The sequence below is a fragment of the Salmo salar genome, chromosome 02, assembly GCF_965601325.2.
Source record: "Salmo salar chromosome 02, fSalSal1, whole genome shotgun sequence".
NCBI lineage: Eukaryota > Metazoa > Chordata > Actinopteri > Salmoniformes > Salmonidae > Salmo > Salmo salar.
Genome location: NC_138292.1, coordinates 78,701,305 through 78,729,151, shown reverse-complemented (window position 1 = coordinate 78,729,151; position 27,847 = coordinate 78,701,305). Strand labels below are relative to the sequence as shown.

Here is a 27,847-nt window from a genome sequence, read left to right as displayed (position 1 = left end):
TTGTAGAGTGGCCTTTTATTGTCCACAGAACAAGGTGCAGGAGGTTTCTTTTCAGTGACTTTGTCTTGAGTCTCAGTTTTTCCTTTTCTCTTCATACCGTTTTTGATGTATTCATTTTGTTTAAATGTGTTAACTTTGATCTCCAGCTGTATTATACTGATGTTTTGTATGTTCATGTCATTTATGTAAAAATAATTGCTCACAACAAAATGTACATTTGTATCCATTTTTCCTCTGCTCTACAAATAAACATATTTGAAACAACATTTTATACAGAACAGCATGCCTATGCTGTTGAAAAGCATACAAACTCACCTGATCCATTGTGGAAGATATTGTTTCTTCAGAGTTTATTCACATGACAAAGAAGTAAGTATGCTACATTTACTTTGTTAGTCACAGCCTTTAGATAAAGATTAGGGGGTTTCTGGGAAATAATTCCAAGATCTCAAGTCTGATGCGCTCAAATAGCAGAGCAATCAAACGTTGATTTAGATATAAAAACGTGATTTAAGTAGTGACAAATAAGCGTCTCATGTAGGCTAATCTTACTTCAGAAAGATCCTGGATAAGATTTTACCGGATCTATAAGTCAAGAACACATTCAACAACAGCCCTTTCACTAAGAATCCTGTTGTCTGCCATCGTCTACTTTTACCTGACACCCACTTGGAACACGAATGTCTCAGAGTCCTGACGTTTTTATCGGGTGAAGACAAAGCATGAAAAGTGCTTGACCTTGTATATTATTATGAGATGAATCCTTTATTCCAGTTTTACGAGTCGTTTCATAATTTTTTAATAACAATAATTATATTTTGTAGAGCACATTTCCCACACTCAATGCACTTATATTAAAACAGATTATATATATTAAGTATACTAAACAATTAAGGTGATACGCTGACATTGTTGAGAAGATAATGGGTTGAATTTATTGATCAATTGAATACATGAATACATACCTACTATTGTTAAAACATTCTACATTATAACAATTTAATTGATAATGGGAGTACATGAAAGATACAACCCTCAACACCCCCCCCCCCCCCACTCACCCAAACATCCACCACTCCACACACAGTTCACTATGACATGGTCTATGACATTGAAACAGGTCAGTATGATGTTGTTGAGCCCATAGAGCCGGTTTCCGAGACAACGCTTAATACTAGTTCAGGGCAGGCCTGCCCCAGAAGAGACCCTTCTTATCAACTGCAAGCCAGAATGTCCTCTGTGTCATCTTCTCTGTGTTATTCTCCAACCCCATTGTCAGACCTCTGACAAGCAGAGGTTCTGTTGTCTTTACAGGTCTGTAGGTATGATATCTGATTGGAGGTTAGCTTTACAAAAAGCTAAAAGAAACACTCTTTAATAAAGAGCATTGAGGAAGTGAATATGTTTCCTTTAATGGTGAACAACTCAGATTTTGAATTCAAACAACTCTGACATTATAAAAGGTCTTACATTCATTGCCTCTCTCTTTTTTGGTTCCTGAACTGCTGTGGTGAGATACTCTCTCAATTTCTTTCTCTCTCCCATGAGCTATGGGTCATGGTTTCTTTGTCTCCCTCTTTCTCTCTCTGACCATGCCTTGAAGAATGTCTTGTAACACTAACTATAGTCTCTTGCATATTGCCATTTATCTTATGGAGTCAGATAACTAAATGCTTTTTTGTTGTTGTTGTGGTCTTATTACAAGTCGCATGTGAGGTATATATAATATATGCATCTATGATAAATATTACCCCACTACACTAGCCCAAAACTAAAAAACAAGCTCAATGGAGAATCTCTATTAAATTATTTTTTAAATTATAATCTGTGTCCGGGAAACCGCCCCATAGTGTCCACAGTGTTGAGCAGTGTTTTTCAAACCTCTCCTTGGACACCCGCAGACGTTTCACAACTTTGTTGTATTCCTGAACTAGCTCACCTGATTCACCTAGTCAAAGGCTTGATGATTAGTTGACTAGTTGAATCAGATGTACTAGTTCTGGAATAGATCAAATACCCGAAACATCCCTGAGGAGAGGTTTGACACCCACTGGTGCAGAAAACAGGTCAATAAGGGGGTTTAGTAGTAGAAGGTGCTGTGTGTAGCGGGTAGCCAGTGTTCACATAGAACACTGGTGGTGTGGTTTCAGAACTTGGTGTGGCTGAGGAGTCCGGCAGCTGAGTTTTGGACCATTTAGAACTTACAGAAGGTACCGGAACAGACGCCGGAGAGGAGAGGGTTGGAAGAGGACACATTCCTCCTCTGGCGTGGGCTTTCTGGTGACTTTTTAGGTGCCCCGATTGAGCGAAGCTCTTCTCGCACAGATTACATCCGTAGGGCTTCTCTCCCGTGTGTGTTCGTTGATGATTGGCTAGGGTGGCTGATTGAGTGAATCTTTCGCTACACTGATCGCAGCCATACGGTTTGGCTCCTGTGTGTGTGCGCTGGTGGCTCGTCAGCTGCCCAGACTGAACAAAACTCTTCCCGCACAGATCACAGCTGTAGGGTTTCTCTCCGGTGTGTGTTTTGCGGTGACTCGCCAGGGCTCCGGCCCGCGTGAAGCTCTTGCCACATTCATCACAGAGGTGAGGCTTCTCTCCAGTGTGAGTCCTCTGGTGGCGTCTCAGGTGGCTAGAGGTAATGAACCTCTTCTCACACTGATCGCAGGCGTAGGGCTTCTCTCCTGTGTGTGTCCTCTGGTGGATCGTCAGAGATCCCGACTGAGCGAACCTCTCCCCACACTGATCACAGCTGTAAGGCTTCTCCCCAGTATGGGTTCTCTGATGATTTGACAGGGTGCCGGATTCAGAGAAACACTTGCCACACTGCTCGCAGCAGTAAGGCTTCTCACCGGTGTGGGATCTTTGATGGGAGTTTAAGTGGGCCCAGTTAATGAAGCTCTTTCCACATTCGCATATGAAAGGTTTCTCTCCACTGTGGGTTTTCTGGTGGAGTCTCAGGGCGCTCGAGTGGGAGAAATTCTTCCCGCAGTCCGAGCAGTGGTAGGGCTTCTCTCCCGTGTGGACTCTCTGGTGGGATTTCAAGTGTGCCGACGTGACGAAACGTTTCGGACACTCTAAACAAGAGAATGGCAGCTCGCCGGTGTGCCTTCGCATGCGGTGTAGCTTAAGGGCGTTCGATTGGCCAAACCTTTTCCCACAGTCGGAACAGCGGTAGGGCTTTTCACCGGTGTGCGTTCGCATGTGTGATATCAGATAAGACGAGCAGTAGAAACTGTTCTCGCACTGCGTACAGTGGTAAGGCTTCTCTCCGGTGTGCGTGTGCTGGTGGACAGTCAAATGACTTTTGTGACTGAAGCTTTTGCCACAGTCTGAGCAGCAGTGGGGTTTCTTCACTGTGCGTTTCGGCTGGCGTTTTTTAACACTCTTCTCTGCTGCCTCAATCAAATCTTCTTCCTCCTCCTCCTCCTCCTCTTCTCCTCCTTTCACCGTTCCACTCAGCCCCGGTGTTTTCCTGCTTTCGAGTCCAAGTGAAGCACTACCCGGGGACTCTGGGAAGGGGGACAGGCGAGGGTTGTTCTGGTAACTATAAAGATTCCCTCCATCCTCTTTACGTTCTGCATCGCAGCTTCCTTGTGCACCGTTGTCCACATGCACTGACGCTGATTGTCTGGAAGCCACACCCCCAGCATCCTGTATCCTTTTGATGTCCTCTTTCAGTTGGAGTAACCATGACATTCCCCGATCCTCAGATTTCATTAAATCCTCATTTTCCCATGTTTCCTCCATGATTTTACGCCGTAGTGCTCGTTGATTCTTTCCTTTCATTTCGGATCCATCCTTGCCACCTATTCCACTGCGTTCACAAAGGGAGCGTAAATTGTCCTCTGTTAAAGTCCATAAACTCTCTTCGATTTCATCCATCAACGTTTCTCTTTCACGATTCATATTGTCCTGCTCACGCGGTATCAGAAACGATGAAGTTGTTGAACAGCTGAAATTCGTTCGGTGCTCTCTAGTAAGCTACTCCAAGGTCTTTCACTCGTTGTCCTCTGTTCCTGAAGAATAAAATAATTTGATACTCCTTTAATTACCATTAAATAAATACTTTGTCATGGGCCCAACTGCAGGTGATTGTTAGACAAGATACCCCTTAGACGTGTGTTGATCTGATAGGTGTTGCAGCTAAGCAATATAGCCTAGTAGCTCTACTACTGTACTCTATCTCGCCCTTAGAAAGGCCAGGCTGGTGGAATTATTGCTGTATTGCAAACAGACTCCTATCCAATCCTCTCAGTTCTAGCTACATAGCTAAGTGCATAATGAGCTATGGGTTAATTCGGGATTCAATGTAGGGTTCGAGTTAGATATCGGTTATAAACGTTGGTAGCTATAGCTACTCGGACCCATTGTCGGTAGTTATAGCTAGCTGGCTAGCTAGCCAGCCTAGCTAGCAATTATCTCTACGACTATATTGCGTGGCATTAAAATATTATCACCTTATTTTCGCTTAGTGGTTCTTCTGTGCGTCCAGATAAAGTTGTCTTGTTGCTCAAGTTTTTGCGTTTTACATTGTATATTGAGAGAAAAATACAGTTGCAGTCTAGAGGAATCGACGACAAGGCAACAACTTCCTGTATGTCTGCGCTCTCAGGCCAGAACAATCGAATGTCGACGTAGATCTCCAGTCTAAACATCCGCTATAGAAGTCGAGGTGAGTAACTAGCTAGCTGGCTAGTTAACTAATTTTGTTTTAACGGGCAATTAAGTGTACGCAGCTATATTGAAAAGGTGCTCACCCAACCCACTACATACCAGAACGCTAGATGTCTAATGCTACGAAAAGGACGGGTCAGTTTCGGCGAGAGCTAGCTCAGTTAGCTAATATTGTGTAGCATCACCACTATAAATCTTGTTTAGCGTCTTTTCTCTCCTTGTGTCTATGATAATACAATCACATGTAAATTAGAGTGTGACGGTCAAAAACCTGCATTTGTAACACTATGAAACTTTGAAGCTAGCCGATCTACGCCCCCTGTTTAATGAGGCGAGGTCCTCTGGTAAATAACTAGCACTAAGCAATTGCACAACAGGTTCTCATCAGGGGTGGAGCATGAAAATTCAAAGATATGCTGCAAAAACAATTTTCGTTTTTTGTTCATTCTCAAATGCACAATAATCACCCCCAGCTTACAATTGGCTCATTCATCTCCTCTCCCCTGTAACTATTCCCCAGGTTGTTGCTGTAAATGAGTGTTCTCAGTCAACTTACCTGGTAAAATAAAAATAAATCAATTTTTGTAGTATGCCTATAAGACAGTGACCAAGGTTAGAGACAGTTGCTGACAATTTGCTTTAAATCAACAAACAAGACATCCTAATGTGATTTGTCACCTGCCTCTAACAGCGAAATGCTTACTTACGGGGTCCTATAAAAATAGTGACACAAGGAATAAATACAGTGAATAACATTAACATTGCTATATACAGGAAGTACCAGTACCAAGTCGATGTGCAGGGATACCATGTAAATTATGTACATACTGGTAAGGTGATAAAATGACTAGGCATCAAGATACATAAGACTGAGCTGTAGCAGCAGCTTATGTGGTGAGTGTGTGTATAGTCAGTGAAAGGGTGTTAGTTTAAAAAAAACAGTCAATGCAAGTAGTCCTTATTAGCAGCCTTGACAGTGTCCAGGGCGTGTCCACAGAAGACCGGTTCTAGGTGGAATAAGAGCATTGCTATAAAACAACTGATTTAAATAAATAAATGCATGCATGCATGCATGCATGCATGCATGCATGCATGCATGCCATCACCACTCCCATCCTTCCAGGGCGCACCAACCAACACCAGCAAGGGAATCCCCTGACTGAACTGATGGCCAAACATTTATACCTGATGCCACGCCCTTAATTAACAATAAGGCACACCTGTGTTAACAGGCCATGAGGCTGTGGTTTAAGAGTGCATGCCTGTTAAACCAGGGTTTCCCAAACTGGGTCCTGGGGCCCCCCGGATGCAGGTTTTGGTTCTGCCCTAGCACAAATACTTGAATCAGCTGTGTAGTGCCAGGGCAAAAAAATCTAAACGTGCCCCCATGGGGGGCCCCAGGACCCAGTTTGGGAAACCCTGTGTTAAATAACCTCACATCATTGTGTGTACGTGTCATTGAACCCACAGATAATCATGGATCTACACTAGAATACACAATTACAAGCCCAAAAGCAGAGCAGGATTCAGAAATGGATTTTGTCGAGAACCCCGGGTCTGAGTCAGAATCAGACTACCTTCCTAGTCCCACTGCCCCAGAACCTGAACCCAGTGTGACTGTGAAGGAAGAGGAAGAGGAGGGAGATAGTGACATGGCTGACCCAGGTGAGTCCATGTTGCGTGAAGTTGGCCCTAGACACTGATCTTGGGTCAGTTTTGCATTTCTCACACCAATGAGAGAGGCTTGGGGGAGATTAGGCTAATCCTAGATCTGTACCTATGGGAGAGAGAGGTTAGTAGTGTAAAAAATATAAAGCAGTGAACAAAATGATTATGAATGGAATACTATGAAAAAAAGAGTTGGATCCGGGACTGATCAAAGATAACAGTAGAGGCACCTAGAGGTAAACCTAACCACTTGGCCTCCCGAGTGGCGCAGCGGTCTAAGGTACTGCATCTCAGTGCTAGAGGCGTCACTACAGACACCCTGGTTTGAATCCAGGCTGTATCACAACCGGCCGTGATTGGGAGTCCCATAGGGCGGCACACAATTGGCCCAGCTTCGTCTGGGTTTGGTCGGTGTAGGCCGTCATTGTAAATAAGAATTTGTTCATAACTGACTTGCCTAGTTAAATACAGGTTAAATAAATAAATAAATAATCAGCGCGTTATGTTGACTTAGGGAGAATCCCACCTAGAGGTAGGCCTAACCAGAGCATTATGTTGACTTAGGGAGTATCTCAATTACATTTCCTTGATTCCTCGCATCCTCTCTCCTTCTGAAAAATTATCGGATGTAAAGGTCAGAGGGGAGGGACCTCTGAACTCATCCAATGGGTTTTGAGAAAGAAGCAAGGAGGACACAAGGAATCAAGCAAATTAAACTGAGATTCTCCCTTACTTATTCCCTTCAGTTGCTAGTGGAACATAGGGCCCCAACGGTGCATCTCCAGCATTACAGTATTAGCTGGCAATTAATTATATTGGTTTGGTTATTTCAGACCACCTCCCAGGTCTCACCGTGGCAGAAAGACCCAGATTTAATATGATTATCAAAGAAGAAGAGGAGGAGGAAGATGATGAAGCAGAAGCAGAGGAAGATGAAATGGTTTACCCAGGTAAGTCCAGAGGCCTGTTCAGAGGATGTAAGTTCGGATCAGGTAGAAATCTATGGTGTCGAACAGAAATGATTGCCTGTCAGATTGAATAAGCAGGGGTATTCAACTCTTACCCTACGAGGTCCGGAGCCTGCTGGTCTTCTGTTCTACCGGATAATTCAACTACCCTGGTTAGAGGGGGAAAATGAAAACAAGCAGTGGAACTGGCTTCGAGGTCCAGAGTTGACCTTGAGGGGGAATAGGGAATCACGTCAGCTCCTTTCATTCCATTTCTATCTGCAACGTTCAGATTGTTTTATGTCACTGAATCCACCCGTTATAGGGTGGGCCTGTGGGGTGTCGGGAGAAAGCTAGTGTCATAATAATGTTCATATCACAACAACATCATGATCGATACAGTGTGATTTGTGACGAAGGAAGGAAGGGTTGCTAGGATACACAATAGTAGGTCTCTATAGATAGGCGCTCTTTGGTAGAGCGGTTAGATGGGCGCTCTTTGGTAGAGCGGTTAGATGGGCGCTCTTTGGTAGAGAGGTTAGATGGGCGCTCTTTGGTAGAGCGGTTAGATGGGCGCTCTTTGGTAGAGCGGTTAGATGGGCGCTCTTTGGTAGAGCGGTTAGATAGGCGCTCTTTGGTAGAGCGGTTAGATAGGCGCTCTTTGGTAGAGCGGTTAGATAGGCGCTCTTTGGTAGAGCGGTTAGATAGGCGCTCTTTGGTAGAGCGGTTAGATGGGCGCTCTTTGGTAGAGCGGTTAGATGGGCGCTCTTTGGTAGAGCGGTTAGATAGGCGCTCTTTGGTAGAGCGGTTAGATAGGCGCTCTTTGGTAGAGCGGTTAGATAGGCACTCTTTGGTAGAGCGGTTAGATAGGCGCTCTTTGGTAGAGCGGTTAGATGGGCGCTCTTTGGTAGAGCGGTTAATTTGTCATCAAAGAAACAAGAAGGACCAAGGCACTCTTTATATCATTAAAATGCATTTATTGTTACGGCATGTTCAATAGAACAAAGATTTAAAACCTTGGCGTGTTTCGGCAGCATGGCCATCGTCAGGGAGTCCAAAGATACGATGACAGCACAGGAGGTTGGTGCCACCTTAATTGGGGAGGATGGGCTCGTGGTAATTGCTGGAGCAGAATCAGTGGAATGGTATCAAATAAATCAAACACATGGTTTCTATGTGTTTGATGCCATTCCATTGGCTCCGTTCCAGCCATTATTATGAGCCGTACTCCCATCAGCAGCCTCTACTGAATGACAGTGTGATTTGTCAGTTGGATTTTCCCATATTTTCCATGCAATGTTCGTTGAAATACAAACAGCAAGGTGCTGTCTGCAATTAAAAAACAAAACTGGTGGATTTTATTGAAATGGATAACACGATTAAAGACAAACGCACAGCTGTACAAATAGCTGTTAATGATGATGGCATATTCAATGAAGTGATGAAAACTAACCAAGCGCTCCAGGACAAGTTGTCTACAGAAATAAAGGAACTTCAAATCAAGAAATTCAACCAAGACAAAAAAGACCAGGCCAGGGATAAAGTCTACTTCTGGAGAAACCCTGACAGAGGAGGTCCTGCTCCTCCTCTCCATGGCAGACGCAGGAGGGATGACGCTTACTTCCATCCACCCCCGTCTGACCAACAGTCTACAACCAGCGCCTCATCGGCTTCCAGTGGCAGTTTTTTATTCAACGAGAGACTGGGCGGAGGTGGCCGCAGGCACGCGCACCGACGAGATGCCGCACCCGACGGGGTAAGAAGAAACGACTATCAGAGGCAGAGGGGACCGTTCACATGGTCCCAGAACCCACGGGACTGAGTGTCTTTAATTTATCAAGCAAGATATTGAGCCCTGCCCATGTCTCTTTGCTTAATAAAGGGTTATCTTTTGTGCCTACAACACAGTGCAATGATTTTGATGTTTAGGTAGACATGTTTAAGTTTTTTAGAAACATCCGTTTAAGGGAATACTTTAGCTCCCCTAATCGTGGCATTTCTATTGAACCAGTAGGTTACTCACCTGCACATACTCTGACTCCTTTTAGAAGTAACAGTTATTTTGTACATCCAGCCAATCACAGTCACTCTATTGAAACGTATTGCAGACTTGTTGAAAAGATGTTGCTCATTTCCTTAACAAACAGGAGTCCACATCTTTCCATCATTTACCTCAGGATGAAAAACAAGCTTTGCTTGATTTACAATCCGATACGTCAGTCCTTATTGGTCCTGCTGATAAGGGTGTGTCGGTTGTACTCATGGATAGGATAGCTTATGTAAATGAGTGTCATGGACAACTACTTGACAACAGCTTTTACAAGAAACTCAGAAGTGATTCCACTTCCCAATTTCAGAATACTATCTTTACTGTCCTAGATAGGTATTTAAGTTCTGGTCAGATAACCAAAAAGAACACAACTTTCTGGCTATTCAACACCCCAAAATTGCCACTTTCTATACTTTGCCGAAATTACACAAGAATGTTACAAAACCTCTAGGGCGCCCTATTGTAGCGGGTATTGATGCAGTAACAGCCCCTGTATCGACTTTTGTTGACTTTTTTATTAGACCACTTGCAGAACAGCTCCCCTCTGTAAAGGACACCAGCAGTATGATCTCAGAACAGCTCCCATCCTTTGTAAAGGACACCAGCAGTATGATCTCTATCATTGAATCTCTTGATCCTCTCCCTGAGAATACTTTGTTAGTTACTTTTGATGTTGAGTCGTTATACACAAATATTCCACACGAGCGCAGTATTGAAGCTATGGAACATTTTCTTCTGCAACGTGACCCGAATGAACTACCTTCCAGTGCCTGCATTATAACATTGGCTGAAATAGTACTCACACAACTATTTCATGTTTCTAAATTACTTCTTTATTCAGACAAAGGGTACTGCTATGGGATCCCCCATGGCTCCTAACTATGCTAATTTGTATGTGGGTTACATGGAGAAACAGTCTATTTTTAATCCTCTCAAAAATGTTTTCTTGCCTAACATCATTATTTGGAAACGGTATATTGATGATATTTTTGTTCTATGGAGGGGTGATGCAAAACAGTTCCAGGCGTTTTATGCTTTTCTTAACATTTGAGATTTACTATGCAATCTGATTCACGTCAAATCAGTTTTCTTGATCTTCTGATCTTGTGTGAAGACAATGTTCTATACACTGATCTTTACAGGAAACCTACTGATCCTAACAGTTTGTTGAGGGCTGATAGATGTCACCCACTGATCTTTACAGGAAACCTACTGATCCTAACAGTTTGTTGAGGGCTGATAAGATGTCACCCACTGATCTTTACAGGAAACCTACTGATCCTAACAGTTTGTTGAGGGCTGATAGATGTCACCCACTGATCTTTACAGGAAACCTACTGATCCTAACAGTTTGTTGAGGGCTGATAGATGTCACCCACTGATCTTTACAGGAAACCTACTGATCCTAACAGTTTGTTGAGGGCTGACAGTTGTCACCCACTTCCCTTGAAAAATAGTTTGCCCTACAGCCAATTCTGTCGAATCAAAAGAATTTGCATTAAACAATCAGATTTCGACAGAAATATGGCTGAGACGCAAAGAAAATTCAAGGAGAGGGGGTACAAAAATGATCAGATTAATATTGCAATTGAGAAAATTCAAAACAAAACGAGACATGACCTTTTTCAAGGTCAGTCTCACAAAAAGACGCATTCTTGCGTTCTCACTACCCGCTATTCAAAGTGCTCTGAACAAATTAAGGGAATCGTTCACAAACATTGGCACATTCTAAAATCAGATGATAGTCTCGGTAATGTGTTTTCGGACCTTCTCTTGGTCGTATTCTCGCGGGGCAGAAATCTCAGAGATCAATTGGTACACTCTGATTTACCACCCCAAGATATTCCCGAACAACGTCTATTTGCGCCCCTACTGGATGCCATTACAAATGGCACTTTCAAATGTAGATCCTTCAAACACTCAAACAGGGAAATCGATCCCTATCAAAAGGTGTTATTACATGCTCCACTAAGGCAGTTATTTATCTTATAACTTGTCCTTGTGGTAAAAATTGTGGGTAAAACAAAGCGCGAATTAAAAGTACGTACGTATCTCAGAGCATCGTAGCACCATTAGGTGCAAAAACTCGACTTACCCAGTTGCGGCCCACTTTTTGGAAGCAAACCACTCGATTTTGTCTCTGCGTTATATTGGCATCGAACATGTCACCATCCCTAGGAGAGGGGGTGACCTTGATAATTTATTGTTAAAACGAGAGGCTGCCTGGATCTTTAATTTAAAGACCCTTGCACCCTTCGGTCTGAAGCCATTCAGACTTTGATCTGAAGCCATTCTTGTGATTATTGTGACTTTGCCATTGTAATTGTTTGTAAGCGTGTGTAGTCTAAAATGAATCTATGATCGTATGCTATCCATTTGTTTTTGGTATGCTGTTGTTTGTATGCCATTTTAATATTTGAGAATTAACCAATGATATTAGGCCACACTTGGCCATGATTACAGACACCTGTGTGTCTTTTGACACTATAAAAATGAGTCATCCCGCAGTGTTTGTGATTATTTTTATTTATTTTATTTATTTAATCTTTATTTAACCAGGTAGGCAAGTTGAGAACAAGTTCTCATTTACAATTGCGACCTGGCCAAGATAAAGCAAAGCAGTTTGACACATACAACAACACAGAGTTACACATGGAGTAAAACAAACATACAGTCAATAATATGGTAGAAAAATAAGTCTATATACAAAGTGAGCAAATGAGGTGAGATAAGGGAGTGTCGTGTCTTTGGCTATGCCGGATGAAGTGATATGACATGCTAACCTATAAAATCCTTTCTCTGTAATTAATATTACCTGATTAAGCTAATCATGTAAATGTAATTAACTAGAATGTCGGGGCACCACGGAAGAACGTTTATAGAGCCGTTATCTTCCGAATAAACTCTTAAAATACTTAGTAATATTTTACATCGATAGCAGTCAATATTAACCCTTGTCTTATTTTCAGTCTCATAATGAAAGTTGTAAATTCTTGGCTATCTTCACGAACCCTGGCTAACAAGTTGAATCAGCAATACAAAATTATTTATTTACTAAATACCTAAACTAATCACTCAGAATTACAAATACACCGAATACAAATGATGTCATACATGATGGCTGGTTACACAAAGGAAAGGGGGTTGGGCTTGAATGAAAGAGCGGGAGGACTTAGGAACAAAGAAACAGCAGCTATGCTATCGTAAATACATTATCTTACGCATTCTAAATTACCGCCCAATTGGAAAAGGAAAATGCAATAAATATTTACTCTGAGCTGTGCTTTGGTAGATTGGTCGTAGATGCTGGCCGGGTTGGCCAACAGATCTTCCTGTCCTCGGAAGAATGTCTCTGGTGGTAAATTGGATACGTGGTGGTATCTTTGTCTGTCTGTTAGACTGGATCCGTCGTCCGTCCTTTCCTAGCCCCCGTCTACAGCGGCCGCTGCTAACTCAACGGCTAGGAAGTATCACTTCTGTAGTGAATAAGCTCAAAGTTCATACCACTCGCCACCAAAGCTCACGCCGAGGTTGGCTTAGTTCTGTACTTGACGTGTGTCCTTCTAACGTAGAGGCTGCAGACCTCACGTACTGGAACCATGGTTATCTTTTCGTCAAAGGCTTATATAGTGGAGAGGGGGAAGGATGTGTTTCATCGTTTATAACCCCTGTCTCTTCACAGGGATGGGCCACTGATCAAGCAGGGCACTTTCCTTATGAAAACCCAATTCTCTCATTTGGAAGCTAAAATTACATTTAATCTCCTAACAATTTCAATATCAAACATTTCAATTGCATAACAATTCCATGTTACTCTGATAACTAGAGGGTGTATACTTTCTCAGGTACAGTTTATGTCGTCCTGTCATCAGTCATAATGTCTCAGATGACAACCATACTCATTACGTTCCCAAGCATATTTCCAACTGGTTTTATTACCAAAATATGGTTCCTTTTCCCCATTTGTTTGATGTTCCCAGACTCTCTATATTTAACACAGGCTATTCAAGTCCTTCAGTAGGGTCAGAAAGAGAGGGGAAGGGAGAAAGGTATTTATGGGGGGGTCATAAACCTTACCCACAGGCCAACGTCATGACAGGAGGTAAAGGCAAAAAAGGCCATGGTGGCGAAGTAAATACAATATAGCCAGGAAAACACTGGAATAGTAGATTTGCAGTGGAAGAAAGTGCAAAGTAGAAATAGAAATAATGGGGTGCAAAGGAGCAAAATAAATAAATAAATACAGTAGGGGAAGAGGTAGTTGTTTGGGCTAAATTATAGATGGGCTATGTACAGATGCAGTAATCTGTGAGCTGCTCTGACAGCTGGTGCTTAAAGCTAGTGAGGGAGATAAGTGTTTCCAGTTTTAGAGATTTTTGTAGTTCGTTCCAGTCATTGGCAGCAGAGAACTGGAAGGAGAGGCGGCCGAAGGAGGAATTGGCTTTGGGGGTACCAGTGAGATATACCTGCTGGAGCGCGTGCAACAGGTGGGTGCTGCTATGTTGACCAGCGAGCTGAGATAAGGGGGAACTTTACCTAGCAGGGTCTTGTAGATGACCTGGAGCCAGTTGGTTTGGCGACGAGTATGAAGCGAGGGCCAGCCAACAGGAGCGAACAGGTCGCAGTGGTGGGTAGTATATGGGGCTTTGGTGACAAAACGGATGGCACTGTGATAGACTGCATCCAATTTATTGAGTAGGGTATTGGAGGCTATTTTGTAAATTGGAGATGTTTGATGTGAGTCTGGAAGGAGAGTTTACAGTCTAACCAGACACCTAGGTATTTGTAGTTGTCCACATATTCTAAGTCAGAACCGTCCAGAGTAGTGAGGCTGGACGGGCAGGCAGGTGCAGGCAGCGATCGGTTGAAGAGCATGCACTATACTATATAAATGAGCTCCTACAAATATTGAAATTTACATGGTTTTTAGAGTGAAGTACATCGGAAAAAAGCAAAAGAAAACTGCAAGACTGAAGAGGAGAAAAAACAAGCAACAAACAAAGAAGATAGGCTTTTGAAAAATAACTATTTTTCATATAATTGTAGTTATCTTAGCTAGCTGAATTGTTTACCAGTTGCTAAGCAGTTGCTAGGGACTCTTTTGGAAGAAGCTAGCTAGCTAACGAAGAACAACAAAGAATATCTAGTTAACAGAAGAAAAGAAAGAGAAAATCAGGACAGAAGAAAAAGGATATCAAAGTGAAACAGTTCTCTAAAGACACAAGAGACAATAATACAAGAAACAACACTTCTGTAGCTTGTCAACTATGTGTCTGTCTATCCCTGTTCTCTCCCCTCTGCACAGGCCATACAAACGCTTCACACCGCGTGGCCGCTGCCACTCTAACCTGGTGGTCCCAGCGCGCACGACCCACGTGGAGTTACAGGTCTCCGGCAGCCTCTGGAACTGCCGGTCTGCAGCCAACAAGGCTGAGTTCATCTCAGCCTATGCTACCCTCCAGTCCCTAGACTTCCTGGCGCTGACGGAAACATGGATTACCACAGATAACACTGCTACTCCTACTGCTCTCTCTTCGTCTGCCCACGTGTTCTCGCATACCCCTAGAGCATCGAGCCAGCGGGGTGGTGGCACTGGAATCCTCATCTCTCCCAAGTGGACATTCTCTCTTTCTCCCCTGACCCATCTGTCTATCTCCTCATTTGAATTCCATGCTGTCACAGTTACCAGCCCTTTCAAGCTTAACATCCTTATCATTTATCGCCCTCCAGGTTCCCTTGGAGAGTTCATCAATGAGCTTGACGCCTTGATAAGTTCCTTTCCTGAAGATGGCTCACCTCTCACAGTTCTGGGTGACTTTAACCTCCCCACGTCTACCTTTGACTCATTCCTCTCTGCCTCCTTCTTTCCACTCCTCTCCTCTTTTGACCTCACCCTCTCACCTTCCCCCCCCTACTCACAAGGCAGGCAATACGCTTGACCTCATCTTTACTAGATGCTGTTCTTCCACTAATCTCATTGCAACTCCCCTCCAAATCTCCGACCACTACCTTGTATCCTTTTCCCTCTTGCTCTCATCCAACACTTCTCACTCTGCCCCTACTCGGATGGTATTGCGCCGTCCCAACCTTTGCTCTCTCTCTCCCGCTACTCTCTCCTCTTCCATCCTATCATCTCTTCCCTCTGCTCAAACCTTCTCCAACCCATCTCCTGATTCTGCCTCCTCAACCCTCCTCTCCTCCCTTTCTGCATCCTTTGATTTTCTCTGTCCCCTATCCTCCAGGCCGGCTCGGTCCTCCCCTCCTGCTCCGTGGCTCGACGACTCACTACGAGCTCACAGAACAGGGCTCCGGGCAGCCGAGCGGAAATGGAGGAAAACTCGCCTCCCTGCGGACCTGGCATCCTTTCACTCCCTCCTCTCTACATTCTCCTCTTCTGTCTCTGCTGCTAAAGCCACTTTCTACCACTCTAAATTCCAAGCATCTGCCTCTAACCCTAGGAAGCTCTTTGCTACCTTCTCCTCCCTCCTGAATCCTCCTCCCCCTCCCCCCCCTCCTCCCTCTCTGCGGATGACTTCGTCAACCATTTTGAAAAGAAGGTTGACGATATCCGATCCTCGTTTGCTAAGTCAAACGACACCGCTGGTCCTGCTCACACTGCCCTACCCTGTGCTTTGACCTCTTTCTCCCCTCTCTCTCCAGATGAAATCTCGCGTCTTGTGACGGCCGGCCGCCCAACAACCTGCCCACTTGACCCTATCCCCTCCTCTCTTCTCCAGACCATTTCCGGAGACCTTCTCCCCTACCTCACCTTGCTCATCAACTCATCCTTGACCGCTGGCTACGTCCCTTCCGTCTTCAAGAGAGCGAGAGTTGCACCCCTTCTGAAAAAACCTACACTCGATCCCTCCGATGTCAACAACTACAGACCAGTATCCCTTCTTTCTTTTCTCTCCAAAACTCTTGAACGTGCCGTCCTTGGCCAGCTCTCCTGCTATCTCTCTCAGAATGACCTTCTTGATCCTAATCAGTCAGGTTTCAAGACTGGGCATTCAACTGAGACTGCTCTTCTCTGTGTCACGGAGGCTCTCCGCACTGCTAAAGCTAACTCTCTCTCCTCTGCTCTCATCCTTCTAGACCTATCTGCTGCCTTTGATACTGTGAACCATCAGATCCTCCTCTCCACCCTCTCCGAGTTGGGCATCTCCGGCGCGGCCCACGCTTGGATTGCGTCCTACCTGACAGGTCGCTTCTACCAGGTGGCGTGGCGAGAATCTGTCTCCGCACCATGCGCTCTCACCACTGGTGTCCCCCAGGGCTCTGTTCTAGGCCCTCTCCTATTCTCGCTATACACCAAGTCACTTGGCTCTGTCATATCCTCACATGGTCTCTCCTATCATTGCTATGCAGACGACACACAATTAATCTTCTCCTTTCCCCCTTCTGATAACCAGGCGGCGAATCGCATCTCTGCATGTCTGTCAGACATATCAGTGTGGATGACGGATCACCACCTCAAGCTGAACCTCGGCAAGACGGACCTGCTCTTCCTCCCGGGGAAGGACTGCCCGTTCCATGATCTCGCCATCACGGTTGACAACTCCCTTGTGTCCTCCTCCCAGAGTGCTAAGAACCTTGGCGTGATCCTGGACAACACCCTGTCGTTCTCCACTAACATCAAGGCGGTGACCCGATCCTGTAGGTTCATGCTCTACAACATTCGCAGAGTACGACCCTGCCTCACACAGGAAGCGGCGCAGGTCCTAATCCAGGCACTTGTCATCTCCCGTCTGGATTACTGCAACTCGCTGTTGGCTGGGGTCCCTGCCTGTGCCATTAAACCCCTACAACTCATCCAGAACGCCACAGCCCGTCTGGTGTTCAACCTTCCCAAGTTCTCTCACGTCACCCCGCTCCTCCGCTCTCTCCACTGGCTTCCAGTTGAAGCTCACATCCGCTACAAGACCATGGTGATTGCCTACGGAGCTGTGAAGGGAACGGCACCTCCATACCTTCAGGCTCTGATCAGGCCCTACACCCAAACAAGGGCACTGCGTTCATCCACCTCTGGCCTGCTGGCCCCCCTACCTCTGAGGAAGCACAGTTCCCGCTCAGCCCAGTCAAAACTGTTCGCTGCTCTGACACCCCAATGGTGGAACAAGCTCCCTCACGACGCCAGGACAGCGGAGTCAATCACCACCTTCCGGAGACACCTGAAACCCCACCTCTTTAAGGAATACCTAGGATAGGATAAAGTAATCCTTCTAACCTCCCCCCCCCCCTTAAAAGATTTAGATGCACTATTGTAAAGTGGTTGTTCCACTGGATATCATAAGGTGAATGCACCAATTTGTAAGTCGCTCTGGATAAGAGCGTCTGCTAAATGACTTAAATGTAATGTAAATGTAAATGTAATATACCCTGATGAAGACAGCTTGGATGTCGAAACGTTGGTAATTCAATTTTTGCATCTGAGCTCCTAGAGTGTGCGGCTCTCCTTTATTTTCATGATATAATATACTAGCCTAAACAATATAATACTGACAAAAGCACATACAATGCCTTCGGAAAGTATTCAGACCCCTTGACTTTTTCCAAATTTTGTTAGGTTACAGCCTTATTCTAAAATGTATTAAACTCTTTTTTCCCCTCATCAATCTACACACAATGCCCCATAATGACAAAGAAAACTGTTTAAAAATGTAAAAAATGTAAATAATGATATCATATTTACATAATTATTCAAACCCTTTACTCAGTACTTTGTTGAAGCACATTTGGCAGCGATTTACAGCCTTAAGTGTTCTTGGGTATGACGCTACAAGCTTAGCACACGTGTATTTGGGGAGTTTCTCCCATTCTTCTCTGCAGATCTTCTCAAACTCTGTCAGATTGGATGGGGAGCATTGCTGCACAGCTATTTTCTGGTCTCACCAGAGATGTTCGATCGGGTTCAAGTCTGGGCTCTGGTTGGGCCACTCAAGGACATTCAGAGACTTGTCCCGAAGCCACTCCTCCGTTATCTTGGCTGTGTGCTTAGGGTCGTTGTCCTGCTGGAAGGTGAAACTTCGCCCCAGTCTGAGGTCCTGAGCGCTCTGGAGCAGGTTTTCATTAAGGATCTTTCTGTACCTAGCGCTGTTCATCTTTGCCTCGATCCTGACTAGTCTCCCAGTCTCTGCCACTGAAAAACATCCCCATAGCTTGATGCTGCCACCACCATGCTTCACCGTAGGGATGGTGCCAGGTTTCCTCCAGACGTGTTGCTTGGCATTCAGGCCAAAGAGTTCAATTTTGGTTTCATCAGACCATAGAATCTTGTTTCTCATGGTCTGAGAGTCTTTAGGGGCCTTTTGGCAAACTCCAAGAGAGCTGTCATGTGCCTTTTACTGAAGAGTGGCTTCCGTCTGGCCACTCTACTATAAAGGCCAGATTGGTGGAGTGCTGCAGAGATGGTTGTCCTTCTGGAAGGTTCTCCCATCTCCACAGAGGATTGTTCAGATTGTTCAGTTTGGCCGGGTGGCCAGCTCTAGTTAGAGTCTTGGTGGTTCCAAACTTCTTCAATTTAAGAATGATTGAGGCTACTGTGTTCTTGGGGACCTTTATTTCTGCAGACATTTTTTGGTACCCTTCCCCAGATCTGTGCCTCGACACAGTCTCGGAGCTCTACGGACAATTCCTTCGACCTCATAGCTTGGTTTTTGCTCTGACATGGACTGTCAACTGTGGGACATTATATAGACAGGTGTGTGCCTGTCCAAATCATGTCCAATCAATTGAATTTACCACAGGTGGACTCCAATCAAGTTGTAGAAGCATCTCAAGGATGATCCATGGAAACAGGATGCACCTGAGCTCAATTTCAAGTCTCATAGGAAAGGGTCTGAATACTTATGTAAATAATGTATTTCTGTTTTTTATTTAATACATTTGCAAAAATGTATAACCCTGTTTTCGCTTTGTCACTATGGGGCATTGTGTGTAGATTGCTGAGGTTTTTATTTATTTTATCAATTTTAGGATAGGGCTGTAACATAACAAAATGTGGAAAAAGTCAAGGGGTCTTGTTGCTACATGTGATGTATTGTCTGTGCCCAATAATGTTTGTTCCATGTTTTGTGCTGCTACCATGTTGTGTTGCTACCATGTTGTTGTCATGTTGTGTTGCTGTCATGCTGTGTTGTTGTCTTAGGTCTCTCTTTATGTAGAGTTGTGGTGTCTTGATGTGTGTTTTGTCCTATATATTTTTAAATGTTTAATCCCAGCCTAGGTCCCCGTAGGAGGCCTTTTGCCTGGGCCATCATTGTAAATAAGAATTTGTTCTTAACTGACTTGCCTAGTTAAATAAAGGTAAAATAAAAATAAATAAATATTGATGACTTGAATGTCCCCCAAAAAAATGTCCACTGGCACTCAGCCAACCAAGGACAGTGAATATAATATAGACCTATCTGTTACACCTGACCCTTCTACCTGTTACACCTGACCCTTGTTACATTTAGCCCCACGACAGCTCTGATGGAAACAGGAAGTTTTGTTACAATTTTATAAATGCAGACAGATAATTTGTTCTTTCGACATGGTGGGATCGTTTTGTGTCGGTAAAGTTAATTATGTGCGAAATGGCAGTGGAAACGCCTTTATGCGCAAATATTTATATAACAACCATATCGTAGTAAACTTGGAGTCACGTGATGATATGGTGTGTGGTCCTCTCACTATGACTCAGGAAACCATGCAATTTATTAGGCGAGGTAAGTTATGAACAGGGTGGTGAAAGTGCACGGTGATGAGCTCCTTTCCAATACATAGAGGGTCTTATCCTGGTGAATACTTGACTGCCATTTGACAAATATAAATATTCTCGCTCTTCTATGGGCTACGTGGGACGCTAGCGTCCCACCTGCGGGACACAGCCAGTGAAATATCAGGGCGGCAAATTCAAAAACAACAAAATGTCATAATTCAACTTTCTCAAACGTACAACTATTTTACACCATTTTAAAGATACACTTCTCCTTGATGTAACCACATTGTTCGATTTCAAAAAGGCTTTACAGCGAAAGAAAAACATTAGATTATGTTAGGAGAGTACATAGACACAAATAATCACACAGCCATTTTCCAAGCAAGCATATATGTCAGTACAAAAAAAAAATGCATGAAATTAAATTAAATGTATGCATTCACTACTGTAAGTCGCTCTGGATAAGAGCGTCTGCTAAATGACAAAAAAAAAAGTCACAAAAACCCAAAACACAGCTAAATGAAGCACTAACCTTTGATCTTCATCAGATGACACTCCTAGGACATTATGTTATACAATACATGCATGTTTTGTTCAATCAAGTTCATATTTATATCCCAAAACATCTTTTTACATTGGCATGTGATGTTCAGAACATGCATTCCCACCCAAAACTTCCGGTGAATTTACTAAATTACTCATCATAAACGTTGACAAAATACATAACAATTATTTTAAGAATTATAGATACAGAACTCCTTTATGCAATCGCTATGTCAGATTTTAAAATAGCTTTCGGCGAAAGCACATTTTGCAATATTCTGAGTACATAGCTCAGCCATCACGGCTAGCTATTTTGCCACCCGCCAAGTTCGGGGCTCACTAAACTCAGAATTACTATTAGAAAAATGGTATTACCTTTGCTGATCTTCGTCAGAATGCACTCCCAGGACTGCTACTTCCACAAGAAATGTTTTTGTTCCAAATAATCCATAGTTATGTCCAAATACCTCCGTTTTGTTCGTGCGTTCAGGTCACTATCCAAAGGGTAACGCGTGCGTGCATTTCGAGACAAAAAAATTCAAAATGTTCCATTACCGTACTTGGAAGCATGTCAAACGCTGTTTAAAATCAATTTTTATGGTATTTTTCTCGTAAAATAGCAATAATATTCCAACCGGACAATAGTGTATTCATTCAAAGAGGAAAAGAAAAAACAGCGTGCTCACGTGAATGCGCATATCCAATCTCTTTGTCACCAGGCAGACCACTGACAAACTGAGCTACTATACTCTGCCCAGAGACAGAAGACGCCTCAATCCACTTTCTGAAGGCTTTAGAGAGCCAATGGAAGCCTTAGAAAGTGCTACGTAACCACAAAAGGTTGTTGAGCTGCACAAATCAGGAAATAGCTATAAGAAAATAGCTCAATGGTTGAAAATGGCAATTTCCACTATCAGGGCAATAATTAAGAAGTTTAAAGCAACTGGAGATGTTAACAAATCGGCCTGGAAGAGGACGTGTTTCTAAATTGACCCCACGCACAGTGAGGAGGATGGTTCGAGTGGCCCAAAAATTTCCAAGGATCAACGCTGGAGAATTGCAGACCTTAATTGGGTCTTGGGGTCAGAAAGTCTCAAATTACGATCAGACACCACCTACAGTGAGGGGGAAAAAGTATTTGATCCCCTGCTGATTTTGTACGTTTGCCCACTGACAAAGAAATGATCAGTCTATAATTTTAATGGTAGGTTTATTTGAACTGTGAGAGACAGAATAACAACAAAAAAATCCAGAAAAACGCATGTCAAAAATGTTATCAATTGATTTGCATTTAAATGAGGGAAATAAGTATTTGACCCCCTCTCAATCAGAAAGATTTCTGGCTCCCAGGTGTCTTTTATACAGGTAACGAGCTGAGATTAGGAGCACACTCTTAAAGGGAGTGCTCCTAATATCAGTTTGTTACCTGTATAAAAGACACCTGTCCACAGAAGCAATCAATCAATCAGATTCCAAACTATCCACCATGGCCAAGACCAAAGAGCTCTCCAAGGATGTCAGGGACAATATTGTAGACCTACACAAGGCTGGAATGGGCTACAAGGCCATCGCCAAGCAGCTTGGTGAGAAGGTGACAACAGTTGGTGCGATAATTCGCAAATGAAAGAAACACAATAACTGTCAATCTCCCTCGGCCTGGGGCTCCATGCAAGATCTCACCTCGTGGAGTTGCAATGATCATGAGAACGGTGAGGAATCAGCCCAGAACTACACGGGAGGATCTTGTCACTGATCTCAAGGCAGCTGGGACCATAGTCACCAAGGAAACAATTGGTAACACACTACACCGTGAAGGACTGAAATCCTGCAGCACCCGCAAGGTCCCCCTGCTCAAGAAAGCACATATACATGCCCGTCTGAAGTTTGCCAATGAACATCTGAATGATTCAGAGGACAACTGGGTAAAAGTGTTGTGGTCAGATGAGACCTAAATGGAGCTCTTTGGCATCAATTCAACTCGCCGTGTTTGGAGTAGGAGGAATGCTGCCTATGACCCTAAGAACACCATCCCCACCGTCAAACATGGAGGTGGAAACATTATGCTTTGGGGGTGTTTTTCTGCTAAGGGGACAGAACAACTTCACGGGTATTCCAGCATGACAATGACCCAAAACACACGGCCAAGGCAACAAAGGAGTGGCTCAAGAAGAAGCACATTAAGGTCCTGGAGTGGCCTAGCCAGTCTCCAGACCTTAATCCCATAGAAAATCTGTGGAGGGAGCTGAAGGTTCGAGTTGCCAAACGTCAGCCTCGAAACCTTAATGACTTGGAGAAGATCTGCAAAGAGGAGTGGGACAAAATCCCTCCTGAGATGTGTGCAAACCTGGTGGCCAACTACAAGAAACGTCTGACCTCTGTGATTGCCAACAAGGGTTTTGCCACCAAGTACTAAGTCATGTTTTGCAGAGGGGGTCAAATTCTTATTTCCCTCATTAAAATGCAAATCATTTTATAACATTTTTGACATGCGTTTTTCTGGATTGTTTTGTTGTTATTCTGTCTCACTGTTCAAATAAACCTACCATTAAAATGATAGACTGATCATTTCTTTGTCAGTGGGCAAACGTACAAAATCAGCAGGGAATCAAATACTTTTTCCCTTACAGTACATAACCACAAGTTGTTTGGGAGAGTTGCCATAAAAAAGCCTTTGCTGTCATCAAACAAACTCAAGCGCCTACAATTTGCCAAAAGTTACTGAAACTTTCAGTGGGACTGAGTTCTATGGTCAGATGAGACCAAAATAGAGGTTTTTGGAAACAAACACCAGAGGTGGGTTTGGCGTAGACAGAAAGATATCCATGCAGAAAAGTACCTCATCCCACTGTGAAGTATGGTGGTGGATCTTTGATGTTGTGGGGCTGGTTTTCATCCAAAGGCCATGGACAACTTGTTAGGATACATGATATCATGGACTCCATCATGTACCAGCAGATATTAAATCAAAACCTAACTGTCTCTGCTAGGAAGCTTAAACTGGGCCGTGGTTGGATCTTCCAACAGGACAATGAACCAAAGCACAACTCAAAATCAACACAAATTGTTCACTGACCACAGAATCAAGGTTTTACCATGGCCATACCAGTGTCCTGACCTAAACCCCATAGAAAACCTGTAGGATGAGCTGAAGAGGAGAGTCCACGAGCGTGGACCTCGAATCTGAAGGATCTGGAGAGATTCTATATGGAGGAATGGTCTCAGATCCCTTGCCATGTGTTCTTTAACCTCATTACACATTATCGGAGAAGACTCAGAGCTGTTATCTTGGCACAGGTTAGGTTGCACAAAGTATTGAAAGAAATGGTGGCAATAATTGTGGCACACATATTTGAGAATATTTGTTTTATGATAAGAATTTTATTTTTTTCTTTCAATTATTTTACTTTAAAGGTTAGATTTGTGAATATTTTTAATGAAAGACCAAGAGGATAAACAATTCCTATTTTTTTTCACAGCCCGCTTTTCTCATATTTAACAAGGGTGCCAATATTAGTGGAGGGCACTATATCTCAAGGCTTTCCTACTTGTATTTTTTTCTAAACAATTATAGATCTAACATTGGAATATATCTACAACTTTTTTTTAAATGTACAAAAATTAGATCAACTTACCACAAAATCATTTTTGTTTAAGTATCTCAAAGTTGTGATGACAGAGGACATTTTTTGTTGAGCAAGAGCAGTGGGAAAATAATTTGGTGACATCTTATGGTCTTAATGTGAATTACAGCGGGCGGGGCCAGTTACCCCAGGTGGCCAGTTGTCCCCTGGTACCCAAGGGTCTCAGCTCCATCTGGCTCTCATTTGGATCATAGGTGGGACCCAGCCCAATTCAACCCCTGGTCATTTTGGAAGTAAACCTCCCTTGCACTGCTCTGTTTTGTAACACTTTTTGCTTAGATGTTTCATTGGGCTGGCCCTCATCTGCTCTGTAAACAAAGGATTCCCAGTTTGAGTCCAGAGTCAGTTTTGTCAACAAGTTGTGGGCGTGGAGATACCGGTTTGATGTTTTTGTTAAAAGAAGCCATGCTGTTGGCATTCTCTCTCTCTCTCCACTTCTCAAAAGTGGCTTGCGCGGTGTTAGGTGACTCCCCATCACATGCGCAGGTAGCCTAGCTAGCTACTGAGGCCGTGAGAAGATTCAGACACATTACTACTCAAGCCTCTCAATCAGTACACACATGAAACACATGGCCGAAGTACCGAAAGGTCCAAAAATTCTAGTACCGAACCGTTTTTCATATAGTACAGATGTTTCTGTACACCGTACAACATTACCCCCCTCTAGGAACAATAAAGTAATAATCTGGGCATAGCCATGATTGAGTGGCAAAACTCCCGGGACCTCACATGTATGACTCCCCACTCGAGACCAGGGTTTAATCCCCTTTCACTGTTCTCCCCCCTGGATAGCAGGGTTTAATCCCCTTTCACTGTTCTCCTCCCTGGATAGCAGGGTTTAATCCCCTTTCACTGTTCTCCCCACTGGAGACCAGGGTTTAATCCCCTTTCACTGTTCTCCCCAATGGAGACCAGTGTTTAATCCCCTTTCACTGTTCTCCCCAATGGAGACCAGGGTTTAATCCCCTTTCACTGTTCTCCCCAATGGAGACCAGGGTTTAATCCCCTTTCTAAATTCTCCCCAATGGAGACCAGGGTTTAATCCCCTCTCCAGAACAGGGTTTAATCCCCTCTCACTGTTCTCCCCAATGGAGACCAGGGTTTAATCCCCCCTCTCTCCCCAATGGAGACCAGGGTTTTATCCCCTCTCTCTCCCTGTTCTCCCCAATGGAGACTAGGGTTTAATCCCCTCTCTCTCCCTGTTCTCCCCAATGGAGACTAGGGTTTAATCCCCTCTCTCTCCTTGTTCTCCCCAATGGAGACTAGGGTTTAATCCCCTCTCTCTCCCTGTTCTCCCCAATGGAGACTAGGGTTTAATCCCCTCTCTCTCCCTGTTCTCCCCAATGGAGACCAGGGTTTAATCCCCTCTCTCTCCCTGTTCTCCCCAATGGAGACCAGGGTTTAATCCCCTCTCACTGTTCTCCCCAATGGATACCAGGGTTTAATCCCCACCCGCGACAATCCTTTCTCAGTGTTCTCCCCAGGTGCTTGTCTGTCTCCTCTTGCTGAACGGTCTTCAATAAAAATGAAGTATTTATCTATTTCTCTGTCTTATTCAATCTGTATAGGGGAGAGGATAAAGTCGGACCCAGACTATCTTCCAAAAGTGACCGTGGCAACAGGGAACCCACAACACCAGAAGAAGAAGGCCGCAAAGAAGCTTCATCCATGTCCTGACTGTGGGAAGACATTTGACAGACCATCACACCTAGAGAGACATGAGAATACCCACACCAGAATCAAGAAGCTGGCCCCCAACTACACTTGTTCTTACTGTGGCAAGATCTTCGCTAAACCGTCAAAGCTGGCTCGGCACGAGCGAGGACACACCGGAGAGAAACCCTACTCTTGCTGCAAGTGTGGGAAGTGCTTCGCTGAGCCGGGACACCGGAAGAGCCACGAGCTGACGCACAATGAAGAGAGACCGTACACCTGCGATGACTGCGGGATAGGCTTCTTCAACCAGTCCAAGCTGCAACGGCACCAACGCACACACACAGGTGAGAAACCGTATTGCTGCACCGAATGTGGGAAGACCTTTGCTCGGTCAGGAGGCCTAAAGACTCACTGGCTAAGCCACACGGGAGAGAGACCATACCTCTGCTCCGACTGTGGGAAAAGCTTCTTCAGCTCTGGGGACCTGAAAGTCCACTACTTGACCCATACCGGAGAGAAACCACACTGCTGCTCCGTGTGCGGGAAGGGTTTCGCACAGAGGGGGAACATGAGGGCTCATGAACGGTCTCACTCGGGGGAAAGGCCTTACATCTGTGCTGACTGCGGGGCCAACTTCGCCCATTCTAACTATTTAAAGATACACCGGCGCATTCACACAGGAGAGAGACCCTTCCCTTGCCCCGTCTGCGGCAAGAGGTTTATTCTATCCGGGCACCTCGGAAGACACCAGAAAACACACATACCAAAAAACAACACTTAGGATAACACACATATCCAAACACACACGGGACACACTCATGAGCTTACTGAAGTATATTTTATTTGCATATAATCATGAACTACAATGAAACGGACGAAGAACAAAAAATAAAAGACATTGTAAAAGTCCTGAGAGAGTGAGGGTAAGGGAAGCTCCCCCGTGAAGCTCCGCCCTCAACACTCCTCTTTCCATACTGTGTCGCAAATGACACCCTGTTCCCTATATGGTGCACTACCGGGTCAAAGGTCAAACCTATATAGAGCAGAGGGTGCCCATTGGCCTGTTCCACTGTTTTAATCAAAACATTGTATAGAATTTATTTGGCAGGTTGTTGTGTGTGTGTATATATATATATATATATATATATATATATATATATATATATATATATATATATATATATATATAGTGTGTCTTTGTCCTGAACTTTTTGGGTGGTTTTCATAATGTGAGAGCTCTGGTGAGTAAGGTTTCTAATGTAGTTAGTTACCTGTAAACCACAGTTTCGGCCTCTCCTGGTAGGCAAAGTCTCTTCAGATCATTTAAGCACTACTTTTTCCACATTTTGTTATGTTACAGCCTTATTCTAAAATTGATTAAATTGTTCCCCCTCAATCTATACACAATACCCCATAATGACAACGCAAAAAGGCCTGTCTCACAGTCCTGCTGCTGAAAAACATCCCCACAGCTTCATGCTGCCACCACCATGCTTCACCGTAGGGATGGTGCAAGGTTTCCTCCAGACGTGACGCTTGGTTTCATCAGACCAGATAATCTTGTTTTTCATGGTCTGAGAGTCCTTTAGGTGCCTTTTGGCAAACTCCAAGTGGGCTGTCATGTGCCTTTAACTGAGAAGTGGCTTCTGTCTGGCCACTCTACCATAAAGGCCTGATTGGTCTAGTGCTGCAGAGATAGTTGTCTTTCTGGAAGGTTCTCCACAGAGGAACTCTGGAGCTCTGTCAGAGTGACCATCGGGTTCTTGGTCACCTCCCTGACCAAGGCCCTTCTCCCCCGATTGCTCAGTTTGGCCAGGGCAGCCAGCTCTAGGAAGAGTCTTGGTGGTTCCAAACTTCTTCCATTTAAGAATGATGGAGGCCATTGTGTTCTTGGGGACCGTCAATGCTGCAGGCATGTTTTTGGTACCCTTCCCCAGATCTGTGCCTTGACACAATCCTGTCT

The 27,847-nt window shown here is 44.2% G+C and overlaps 2 protein-coding genes across 2 annotated transcripts; one reads left to right on the top strand and one right to left on the bottom strand.

The window, feature by feature from the left end:
- Positions 1-739: 739 nt before the first annotated feature.
- Positions 740-4,608, bottom strand: LOC106586285 (uncharacterized). Its single transcript, XM_014173416.3, has 2 exons — positions 4,461-4,608; positions 740-4,019 (listed from the first exon to the last, which is right to left on the bottom strand). The coding sequence occupies exon 2, from the start codon at positions 3,907-3,909 to the stop codon at positions 2,068-2,070; it is 1,842 nt and encodes a 613-aa protein (XP_014028891.1). The 5' UTR covers positions 3,910-4,019; positions 4,461-4,608; the 3' UTR covers positions 740-2,067.
- LOC106593107 (uncharacterized) lies at positions 4,606-27,007 on the top strand. The gene is made up of 4 exons (XM_045710288.2): positions 4,606-4,675; positions 6,148-6,342; positions 7,179-7,295; positions 25,797-27,007. The coding sequence occupies exons 2-4, from the start codon at positions 6,210-6,212 to the stop codon at positions 26,663-26,665; spliced, it is 1,119 nt and encodes a 372-aa protein (XP_045566244.2). The 5' UTR covers positions 4,606-4,675; positions 6,148-6,209; the 3' UTR covers positions 26,666-27,007.
- Positions 27,008-27,847: the final 840 nt, after the last annotated feature.